This window comes from Coenobita brevimanus, chromosome 103, assembly GCF_032717465.1.
Source record: "Coenobita brevimanus isolate Jiangsu-jjx chromosome 103, ASM3271746v2, whole genome shotgun sequence".
NCBI lineage: Eukaryota > Metazoa > Arthropoda > Malacostraca > Decapoda > Coenobitidae > Coenobita > Coenobita brevimanus.
The window spans coordinates 10,989,655-11,001,654 of NC_137056.1; the positions used below are offsets into that span (position 1 = coordinate 10,989,655).

Genomic DNA, 12,000 nt, shown 5'->3' on the forward strand with positions numbered 1-12,000 from the left:
TGTACTGTTGCAACAATACAAGACAGAATCCAGCTGTAGGTAAAATGCAAGCTGGTTGGATGTTTTCTTAAGTTCATTTCTCTTAAAACTTGGCTGGGTTATGCTAGTTACTTTCCATCACTGAAAAGTATAGTAAATACCTTATGACACCCCTGAGTATAATTTGAAAGCTTTGTCAAAGAAATACCTTACAACACCGCTCAGTGTACTTTGTGTGCATTACCAAAGAATATAATATATGTACAGTATATGTACTATAATGTACTGTATCATCATATACAGGGGCAACCCTTTCAATATGGTAACGTATTTTTATCATTTTTTCTTCCTACATCTAGAGGGTTTTAAGCAGTTTATGCATGTCCTTTCACACTGAAGGGTTAAGGAAGGCTACATCTACCCCATCCAGAAAGAAATGTTTGTCCTCAGGAGAATAAAACAGTTTGGATACAGGAAGAACAAAGTACATCACTGGACTGAAGGGGTTATGAAGATGATGATAATCTATCTATATACCTAGGCTGCTTCCCCCATGGAAAGGGAGGTAGCTGAGACAGGACGACACACTCCCCATTTACTCATCCATTCAAACACAGTCATTCACATCTTAGCCCCAAAGGAATGCTATATAGCAATGATGGCTCTTATCATCAGTCTGTTGTTAAAAATAGTATATATACTGCTAAAATACAGTACTGTATATATAATGCCAACAAAAATACTTGTCTGATAAACTGTGAGGTGAAACCCAGTTATCTTAAAGGAGTATGTGCAGTTATTTGGAGAGACAAATATACAATGAGGAAGTTTAGAATGTGCTGTTATGCAGATGTGGATGTCCTGAAAAATATTAGGTGTACATTGTGATGGTTTGATCATACTGAGCTAATGATGATCGATTAAGAGAGTGTATTGGATGGGGGAAGATAAGAAAGTGTATGAGGTGGGGAAAGAAAGTGGGAGACAGAGGATGAGGTGGGAGACTGGAGTGGGAGCAGTGGGGTGAAGAAGAATGTCTGATGGCCAAAGCCAGGGCAAAGTAAAAGTGATATGTTCATGGCCAGACTGGTAAACTACATCACAGATAATCATACACTGCTCTCTTTGAACTCATAATAGTATCATTCATCCCTACACCATCATATGAGTTCCCTGCAAGGACCAAAGGTAACCTGTGGTCTCTCAGCAACTGTCTGGAATTAGAGACATTTTCCAAGTGACCCACAATGTACTGGGGAATACAGTCCGGTAAGATCTTCACCACATACCTATCTGGATCACATGTGATTCCCAGTGTCTGTCTAATCTCATATGTGGCAGCATCTAGCATGTCTTGTTCTGTGGGAGAGTCACCAAAAATGGAATTAAACCAGTAGCCTCCCATCATTACTGTAAAGATTGTTCGATCACCCTGAGGAAAAGTACAAGTGTCAAAAATCACTCCAAGCACTCTGTTAGGTTCAGAAGATGGAACAAGGTATCCAAATGCTGGCTTGTCAACAAGATGTCCAGTGTATTCAAGGTTTACAACACCCACTGTGACAAAGGGAATTGAGCCCAGGAGCCGACTTAAATCAGGATTCATTTTCTTTACAACAGTGCTTAAAGAATTGGCAGGAAGACAGGAAATAACCTTTTCTACCTCTAACTCCTCATCATCAGTCTGTACCACAAGTTTTTTACCACTATGCACAATGCCTTTCACCTTGGTATTCTTTCTAACTTCTACCCCATCCTCAAGATTTCTCCTCTCCAGGGTCTTGACTAGTTCCTCCAATCCCCCCTCCACTGACCATACTGCCCAGCGCTCCTTCCTGGCTTTCTGCACCAACTCACTCTTGGCTAACTCAGAATCAGGCTTCTCTGCATTCTTTCTGTCCTTCAACAGTCCCAGTAGCACTGAGCCATGTTTCTGTTCCACCTGATGTAGTCTCTTGGCCAATGACATAACACTGAGATCCCGTGCGTTACCGGCAAACACACCTCTGGCCAAAGGGTCTATAGCATACTTGGCCACCTCAAGGCCAAAGCGTCGTCTTACAAAGCTAAATAAACTCTCATCAGCATTTAGAACAGGCTTGGTTTTGAGGTCTGAGAGTGCACTGAGGGCTAGAGGACGGGAGAAGGGTGGGGTCCTCTTGAGGGCTGTTTTCAGACTATTTGGTAACATGTGTAGCTTACCACCAACCTGTAGAATACAACAGACAACATGGAACTTAGTGTTTATTCAGAAGTCTTCCCCCAAGTAATAACCAGTATAGTATAGAATATTTATGTACTGTGGCCTCACATCCAACATGTAGTCCTTTAGTAATGACCGCCGTTGATACAGCAGACACTCAAAATATTTGGCAGAAAAAAAAAAGAAAATACTGTAGTTGAGTATGGAACACTTATGCTGATACAGTTTGCTTCAACAGATGTGTGTGAAATTTGAGGAGTTTGGGGGGGGAGGACATAATTCTGGGAAGTCCTTGGAGAGGTGCTGCAGCCAGTTAGAACATGCATTGGCCAGGAGAAGTGCAGCAGCCAATCAAAACATTCATTTGCACATAATGTCAGGGTGCATCAGTCTCCTTGTGCTCCTTGGTATACTAACACCATAATACCATGTTGAAGAGTACCTTTTGTGTGTGTGTGTGTGTGTGTGTGTGTGTGTGTGTGTGTGTGTGTGTATTTACCTATTTGTATTTACCTATCTGTAGTGTACAGGAATTGAGCAATGCTCGTGTTGTCCTGCCTCCAAATCCACATTTATCAAGTCTACCTTTACACACATGAATGTTTTTCTCATGCACCACCTCTTCGTCTAAGTCGTTCCAAGTATTTATGTATTTACCTAATATACCTAATTGTGATATACACAGAATGTGCTATGCTCGTGGGTTTCCGTCGCTGTTTCTCAGTAAGTCGAATTTAGCTTTAAACTCGTTTAAGTTTCTAGACTGGACGATCCCTTTGTCCAGGCTATTCCATAAGTCTATACTTCAGTAAGGAAAGCTATATTTCTTGATATCCTTCAAGCAGCTTGACTTTTTCAATTTCATTCCATGTCCTCTTGTTGCTCTCTTATCCCATACAAACAGATCTTCTTTGTCAATTTTATCTACTCCCACCATGGTCCTAAACACTGCAATCATGTCTCCCCTCTTTCTCCTTTCCTCTAAGGAAGGCAAATCCAGCTTTTCCAGCCTCTCTCGGTATGACAGGTCTGCCAGACTGGGGACCATCTTGGTTGCTGTTCTTTGTATTCTGTCAATCTTGTTAATATCTTTCTTTTTGTGTGGGGACCACACTACCGCTGCATATTCTAACCTGGGGCGGATCATGGCCACTATCAATTTTTTCATCATCTCCTCATCCATATAATGAAATGCTACTCTTATGTTAGTCAAGAGTTTATAAGTCTCTCCAACTATCTTGTTAATGTGCTTTTCTGGTGACAAACTATCTTGGACCAGCACTCCCAAATCTTTCTCTTCTCTCATTTTTGTGATTAATTCATTACCCAACAAATAATTCAGTGATGGCCTCCTGGTGCTTTTACCCATTTCCAATATTTTACATTTCTTTACATTAAATTTCATTTCCCACGTCCGGTTCCAATCGTGTATCCTATCCAGATCCTCCTGCAGCATTTTACAATCCTCCTCAACCTCTACTTTCCTCAAGATCTTTACATCATCAGCAAAAAGACTTGCATAACGTTCACTCCATCTACCATATCATTTACATAAATCAGGAACATTACTGACGCCAACACCGAGCCTTGAGGGACTCCACTTGTTACTTCCCTCCATCCAGATATCCTATCCTTTATTACTGTCCTCATTTGTCTGTCTCTCAAAAAGTCTCTCATCCATTCCAGAAGTTTCCCTTCAATCCTCCTTTATATTCAAGTTTCCACATTAGTCTCTTATGAGGTACCTTGTCAAAGGCCTTCTCTAAGTACACACAATCCACCCAACCATCTCTCTCCTGTACCACGTCAATTGCTCTAGAGTAAAAGCTCAACAAGTTAGAAACACATGACCTTCCACTTCTAAATCCAAACTGACATTCAGCCAAAATATTCATCTCTTCTGGATATTCTATCCATCTGTCTTTCAGGATTCTCTCGCACAATTTTGCGACCATGCTGGTTAGAGACACTGGTCTATAATTCAGGGGTTCTTCCCTGTTTCCTCCCTTATAAATTGGTACCACATTTGCCCTCTTCCATTCTCGTGGCACTTTCCCCTCTTCCAGAGAACACACGATTAAACTGTGATTTTTATCCGCCAGTTGTTTTCTGCATTCCTTCAGTACCCAATTAGAAATTCCATCAGGTCCGGGGGCTTTCCTTATATCCTGAGTTTCCAGTAATTTATACACTTCCTGTACCTCCACTTTTATATCTTTTAGCACCGGTACATTTCTAATCACTCCCTCCCCTTCCACAAACTCTTTTTCATTAGTGAAAACCGATTGGAAACATTTGTTCATTATTTCAGCTTGCATTGCCGCATCTGTATAGACCTCTCCTTTTACTTTCAGTTTGGTGATTCCTTCCTTTTGTTTCAGTTTGCCATTGACAAATCTGTAAAACAGTTTGGGTTCGTCCTTAAATTTGTCCATTATACCTTTTTCAAAATTTCTTTCTTCTCTACGTATTCTTGTGTATTCATTTCTAATTCTTTTATATTCTTCCTTTGTTCTGTTGTTACCTCTCTTTCTCCAATTGTTCCACGCCTTATCTCGCTCTTTTTTTGCTATCATACACCTTCTATTAAACCACTCCTTTTTCCTGTTTTCTTTCCCTCTTACTCTTGGTACAAATTTTTCTACTCCCAAATAATAGAGGTCTAGAAAGATATCCCACTTCCTCTGTATCTCTCTTGTTTCTCTGAATTTTCTCCAATCTGCATTTTCAAAAAAGTTTCTCAATCCTGTAAAATTTGCTTTCCCAAAGTTGTATCTTCCCTGTCTATGAAGCTCGTCTCTTGGCTCGATGTTCCCTATTATCATCTGGAACTCAGTGACCACATGATCACTTTTTCCTAAAGGACAGAGATATTTCATTGATTCTATTACATCGGGTTCTTTGGTAAACAGTAAATCTAATCTTGCTGGTGTGTCCTCACCTTGAAACCGTGTCTCTTCTTTGACCCATTGCGTCATCACATTATTCATTATTATATTTACAGTAATCACTCTAATATCTGGACGCCCAATAACCGAACATCCCCACTACCCGGACCTTATTGTCCTGGGATCCAACATTCCCAAAATGGTCCGAAAACCCAAAAAAAAAAAATCGATTTTTTGCCGTCCGTAATTTGAACTTGCCGCGCGCGCCGCAGGAGAGCATTGTTTTGGTTCGTCATTCCTCCGACGTCCGATAGAGCGCCGCTGCATCCTCCCCACTTCCCGCCTGTCTCTCACCGCAACTGGACCTACGCTCTTCGCAATGGCTGCCCACGTGCTCGCTTTTGTGGTGGTGCCGTACTTGCTGCAAGGCCTGCTGCTGCTCTCTGCCCTCCTCTTAGTGTGTGTGATGATGGCCCCGCCACCTGAGAAAAGGAAGAGAGTGGTGTTGACTCTGGAAAAGAAGAGGGAGATATTGGAGAAAGTTGATGCGGGTTGGTCTTCTTCACGCATTCTCCGTGAGTTTAACCTGGCCAGGTCGACTTTGTTCGATATCAAACGTTCCCGAGACAAACTCATGCAGTACATGGCTGACTTCTCGTCGAGAAGCAAACGCAACATGGAAAGGAAGGTTATGTTTACCCCCAAGTTTGCAGAAATCGACCGATCCACGTTGATTTGGTACTGACAGCAACGTGCAGCTGGTGTGATGGTACGTGGAACGGAGCTGAAGGCTGCTGCTGAGAAGTTTGCAAGGCTTCACGACGCCCTAGACTTCAAGGCATCCGAGGGTTGGCTCTTCGCGTTCAAGTTGCGACATGGCCTTACTAACCGTAAAGCACATGGCGAAGCATTGGACGCTAACGAGGATGGAGTTGACAAGTTTCGGCACAAGGTGAAAGGCTTGATCGACAGGGAGGGCCTCACTCTCGGTCAAGTCTATAACGCAGACGAAACTGGCCTATTCTATCGCTCGGTGCCAACGAACACTCTAGCCGATGAGACGGAGAAGCGTGTACCTGGCCGCAAGCTTTCTAAGGAACGGATATCTGCTTTGTGTTGTGCCAGTGCTAACGGCATGCACCGGCTTAAGCCCGTTGTTGTTGGCCGTGCAAAGCAGCCTCGGTGCCTTCGTGGGGTGCTGGATGTCCTTCCTGTCGTATGGTACCATTCTTTGAAAGCATGGTTCATAGCTGTGATTTTCAAAGACTGGTTTCACCGTCACTTCGTCAAGGAGGTCATCCAGTACCAGACGAAGACACTGGGAATCCCTCGCGACCAGGTAAAGGCTCTCCTTCTGCTCGACAATGCACCTGCCCACCCGTGCGACAAGGACTTGGTTGTTGAGAATGGCCGTATTAGATGCATGTTTCTGCCACCTAATACGACTGCTCTCATTCAACCCATGGACCAAGGAGTGATTGTGGCAACAAAGTGCCTGTACCGTCGGAAGTTCCTGGACGAGGTGATGGTTGTTCTCAAGGACGAGGACGAGCGCAGGGAAGGACGTGACACTTGAGGCAAGCGGACTTTGGAAAACCTTCGCCGCTACAACATCCAAGTCTGCGCTGTACAACTGGGCTAGTGCATGGAAGGAAGTCCCTGTGAAAACTCTTGAAAATGGTTGGTCTCGTCTGCTTCTCGGAACAGATGTGGAGTACGATTTTCTGGGCTTTGATGTGGATGACTTCCATGCACGGCTACGTACGCACGGCGACGTTGTTGATGTGGACGATGTACGTGAGTGGTTGGACGACGACGAGGGCGATCCTGGGTATCAGACGTTGTCTGATATCGAGATTGCGTCTTCGGTTGCTGGTGTCAGTAGATTCCGACAACGAAGGCGACGATGATGCAGACTCCTCTCAGCAGGACACTACTCCAGCCATCCCCAAGCTAAGCGCACTCCGGGAACATCTAGAGTTCGTCCTAGACTACCTGGAACACCCGGACTGCGACAGGGAGATGGGGCCCTTGGGACTCGTGGAGGAAGTGCGTGCTTTCCGGCAGCGCATCATCAATCGCCAGAATCGTCGGTCCTTGCGTCAGTCAACGATTGACAGTTTTTTCAGGCCCGTGACCCCCGCTGTGCCAAGCCCTGGCTCCACTCCGTTGCCTCCCCAAGACAGGCCCTCATGCTCCGAGCCACAGCCCAGCACATCAGCTACAGTGGAGTCACCGCTCGATGTGAGTTTGCGGCTTTCCTCAGAGTCTTCTGTAGTCGGTACGCCATCACCACGACCCAGCGATGCACCCCTTGGTCGCCTGCCAGTGATACTCTCGGACTCTGACAGTGAATAAACAGCAAGAACTTCTCCACTAGACCACACGGGAATTTCGAGTGTTGTGCAGTGAAAAAAACAGTGTGTTGTGTTAAGGTTTTCGAAATGAGAGAAAAGACTCAGTGGAAACAAAATTTAACGTAACTTTGTTTTGGCTTTGGAAATTTTGAAAAGATTGGGAAAAGTTAATGTGCAACACTAAATTTTACTGGAACATTATTTGGACTAAAGTGAACACTGTGAAGAGAACGGACTTCTGTGTGTTATTGACTAAGTTCAGTGCAAGACTTCAGGAAGAGTGTACTGCAAGTGCTTCAGGAAATCGTTCTTACTGTCAGAGTCCGAGAGGAGGCGGTTATTCATCGAAGTGGCCAGGGACTTGCTGTAAGTAGCCAGAATGTTTCATATTGTACTTTTTTCCATACTATACTTACCAGAATGTTTCATACTGTACTTTTTTCCATACTATACTTACCTCATGCATGTGCAGTAGGAATGTGTTTTTCTGAGTTAGGCTAGGTTAGGGTCCATAAGTCCCAGAATGTTTATTAATGTATGAACATACTTCTAAACCCTCATTTTATGTTTCTTTTGCATTTATTTCAGTCATTTATGTGCCTTATTGGTGTGATTTGGGTGTTAAATAGGTGCTATGCATGTCCAGAGGGAGTTGTATAGGTGTTTCTCTGAGTTAGGGTCCATAAGTACAAGTCCATAAGCTGGGGCCCAATATCCGGATGAAACCAATAACCGAACCTACCGATGGCTCTATTGATCCGGATATTGGAGGGATTACTGTAATAACATAGTGCCCCACGAATCTTCGCCACCTCCCGAGTACCAGTCCTCCCAGTTCACCTCTTTGCAGTTAAAGTCACCCACCAAAATTGTATTATTACTTTTCTCAATTATTTTTTGTAAATAGCTAGCCATATTTGACAACATCTCCTGGTATTCGTCATCCTTCCATGCTCTCGTCTTAGGGGGAACATACACTACCGCCATATCTCTCTTAACATTCTCTCCAGTTTCTAATTTCATATATATCACTTCAGCCCTGCCTTCTCCCATTTCCACAGTATCTACATTTATGTTGTTCTTCACTGCTATCATCACTCTTCCCGTTTTTTCCTTTCTGTCTTTCCTCCACAGTTTGTATTTATCATCTCCCAAATGAACATCAATATCTTCTCTTAATTTAGTCTCTACAAAGCACATGACATCAGGTTCATGTTCTCTCAAGAAATCGTTAATTTCGAGCCTTACCGATATTAAACCATCAACATTAGTATATATCACCTTCAAATTATTTTGATGTGTGTGTGTGTGTGTGTGTGTGTGTGTGTGTGTGTGTGTGTGTGTGTGTGTGTGTATTTACCTATTTGTATGTACCTATTTGTAGTATACAGGAATTGAGCAATGCTCGTGTTGTCCTGTCTCCATATCCACATTTATCAAGTCTACCTTTACACACATGAATGTTTTTCTCATGCACCACCTCTTTGTCTGAGTCGTTCTAAATATTTAAGAATATACCTAATTGTGATATACACGGAATGTACTATGCTCGTGGGTTTCCGTCGCTGTTTCTCAATAAGTCGAATTTAACTTTAAACTCGTTTAAGTTTTTAGACTGGACGATCTCTTTGTCCAGGCTATTCCATAAGTCTATACTTCTGTAAGGAAAGCTATATTTCTTGATATCCTTCAAGCAGCTTGACTTTTTCAATTTCATTCCATGTCCTCTTGTTGCTCTCTTATTCCATACAAACAGATCTTCTTTGTCAATTTTATCTACTCCCACCATGGTCCTGAACACCGCAATCATGTCTCCCCTCTTTCTCCTTTCCTCTAATGAAGGCAAATCCAGTTTTTCCAGCCTCTCTCTGTATGACAGGTCTGTCAGACTGGGGACCATCTTGGTTGCTGTTCTTTGTATTCTCTCAATCTTGTTTATATCTTTCTTTTTGTGTGGGGACCACACTACCGCTGCATATTCTAACCTGGGGCGGATCATGGCCACTATCAATTTTTTCATCATTTCCTCATCCATATAATGAAATGCTACTCTTATGTTAGTCAAGAGCTTATAAGTCTCTCCAACTATCTTGTTAATGTGCTTTTCTGGTGACAAACTATCTTGGACCAGCACTCCCAAATCTTTCTCTTCTCTCCTTTTTGTGATTAATTCATTACCCAAAAAATAATTCAGTGATGGTCTCCTGGTACTTTTACCCATTTCCAATATTTTACATTTCTTTACATTAAATTTCATTTCCCACGTCCGGCTCCAATTGTGTATCCTATCCAAATCCTCCTGCAGTATTTTACAATCCTCCTCAACCTCTATCTTCCTCAAGATCTTTACATCATCAGCAAACAGACTCGCATAACTGTTCACTCCATCTACCATATCATTTACGTAAATCAGGAACATTACTGGCGCCAACACTGAGCCTTGAGGGACTCCACTTGTTACTTCCCTCCATCCAGACATCTTTTCCTTTATTACTGTCCTCATTTGTCTGTCTCTCAAAAAGTCTCTCATCCATTCCAGAAGTTTCCCCTTTAGTCCTCCTATATATTCTAGTTTCCACATTAGTCTCTTATGAGGTACCTTGTCAAAGGCCTTCTCTAAGTCTAAGTACACACAATCCACCCAACCATCTCTCTCCTGTACCACATCAATTGCTCTTGAGTAAAAGCTCAACAAGTTTGAAACACATGACCTTCCACTTCTGAATCCAAACTGACATTCAGCCAAAATATTCATCTCTTCCGGATATTTTATCCATCTGTCTTTCAGGATTCTCTCACACAATTTTGCGACCATGCTGGTTAGAGACACTGGTCTATAATTCAGGGGTTCTTCCCTGTTTCCTCCCTTGTAAATTGGTACCACATTTGCCCTCTTCCATTCTTTTGGCACTTTCCCCTCTTCCAGTGAGCATACAATTAAGCTGTGAATTTTATCCACCAGTTGTTCTCTGCATTCCTTCAGTACCCAATTAGAAATTCCATCAGGTCCTGGGGCTTTCCTTACATCTTGAGTTTCCAGTAATTTATACACTTCCTGCACCTCCACTTTTATATCTTTCATCACCGGAACATTTCTAATCACTCCCTCCCCTTCCACAAGCTCCTTTTCTTTAGTGAAAACTGACTGGAAACGTTTGTTCATTATTTCTGCTTGCATTGCCGCATCCTTAAAGACCTCTTCATCTACTTTCAGCTTGGTGATTCCTTCTTTTTGTTTCAGTTTGCCATTAACAAATCTATAAAACAGGTTGGGTTCATCCTTGCATTTGTCAATTATACCTTTTTCAAAATTCCTTTCTTCTTCCCTACGTATTCTTGTGTATTCGTTTCTTGTTCTTTTATATTCTTCCTTTGTTCTGTCGTTACCTCTCTTTCTCCAATTGTTCCACGCCTTATCTCTCTTTTTTTTGGCTATCATACACCTTCTATTAAACCACTCCTTTTTCCTGTTTTCTTTCCCTCTTACTCTTGGTACAAATTTTTCCACTCCCAAATTATAGAGGTCTAGAAAGATATCCCACATCCTCTGTATCTCTCTTGTTTCTCTGAATTTTCTCCAATCCGCATTTTCAAAAAAGTTTCTCAATCCTGTAAAATTTGCTTTCCCAAAGTTGTATCTTCCCTGTCTATGAAGCTCGTCTCTTGGCTCAACGTTTCCTATTAACATCTGGAACTCAATGACCACGTGATCACTTTTTCCCAAAGGACAGAGATATTCCAATGATTCTATTACATCGGGTTCTTTGGTGAACAGTAAATCTAACCTTGCTGGTGTGTCCTCACCTCGAAACCGTGTCTCTTCTTTGACCCACTGCGTCATCACATTATTCATTATTATATTTAATAACATAGTACCCCACGAATCCTCGCCGCCTCCCGACTACCATTCCTCCCAGTTCACCTCTTTACAATTAAAGTCACCCACCAAAATTATATTATTGCTTTTCTCAATTATTTTTTGCAAGTAGCTAGCCTTATCTGACAACATCTCATGGTATTCGTCATCCTTCCATGCTCTCGTCTTTGGGGGAACATACACTACCGCCATATCTCTCTTAACATTCTCTCCAGTTTCTAATTTCATATATATCACTTCAGCCCTGCCTTCTCCCATTTCCACAGTATCTACATTTATGTTGTTCTTCACTGCTATCATCACTCCTCCTCCCTTTTTTTCTTTTCTGTCTTTTCTCCACAGTTTGTATTTACCATCTCCCAAATGAACATCAATATCTTCTCTTAATTTGGTCTCTATAAAGCACATGACATCAGGTTCATGTTCTCTCAAGAAATCATTAATTTTGATCCTTGTCGATATGAAACCATCAACATTAGTATATATCACCTTCAAATTATTTTTGACATTATTAATACCCTCTTCTCTCCTACTCTCTGTCCGTACCACTTCCTCAACTTCTGATCTTTCACAACCATCCCCCCTAGTTTCCTTCACTTCTATTTCCTTAAATACCATTTCCTTACTTTCATATCCAATACTCTCCAAAAAAAAGTATTACGTTCTTCCTCTGTCCTCTTATCATTTTTTTCCTTT

General features: G+C 42.2%; 1 protein-coding gene across 2 annotated transcripts in view; it reads right to left on the reverse strand.

Moving 5' to 3' along the window:
* Positions 1-1,062: 1,062 nt before the first annotated feature.
* The window catches only part of Ppox (protoporphyrinogen oxidase), a 32,060-nt gene continuing 21,122 nt past the window's right edge, over positions 1,063-12,000 (reverse strand). For both annotated transcript variants that reach the window (XM_080284813.1, XM_080284814.1), the window contains exon 4: positions 1,063-2,188. In XM_080284813.1, the coding sequence (XP_080140939.1) occupies positions 1,079-2,188 (1,110 nt within the window). In that variant the 3' untranslated portion in view covers positions 1,063-1,078. The remainder of the gene's footprint in view (positions 2,189-12,000) is intronic.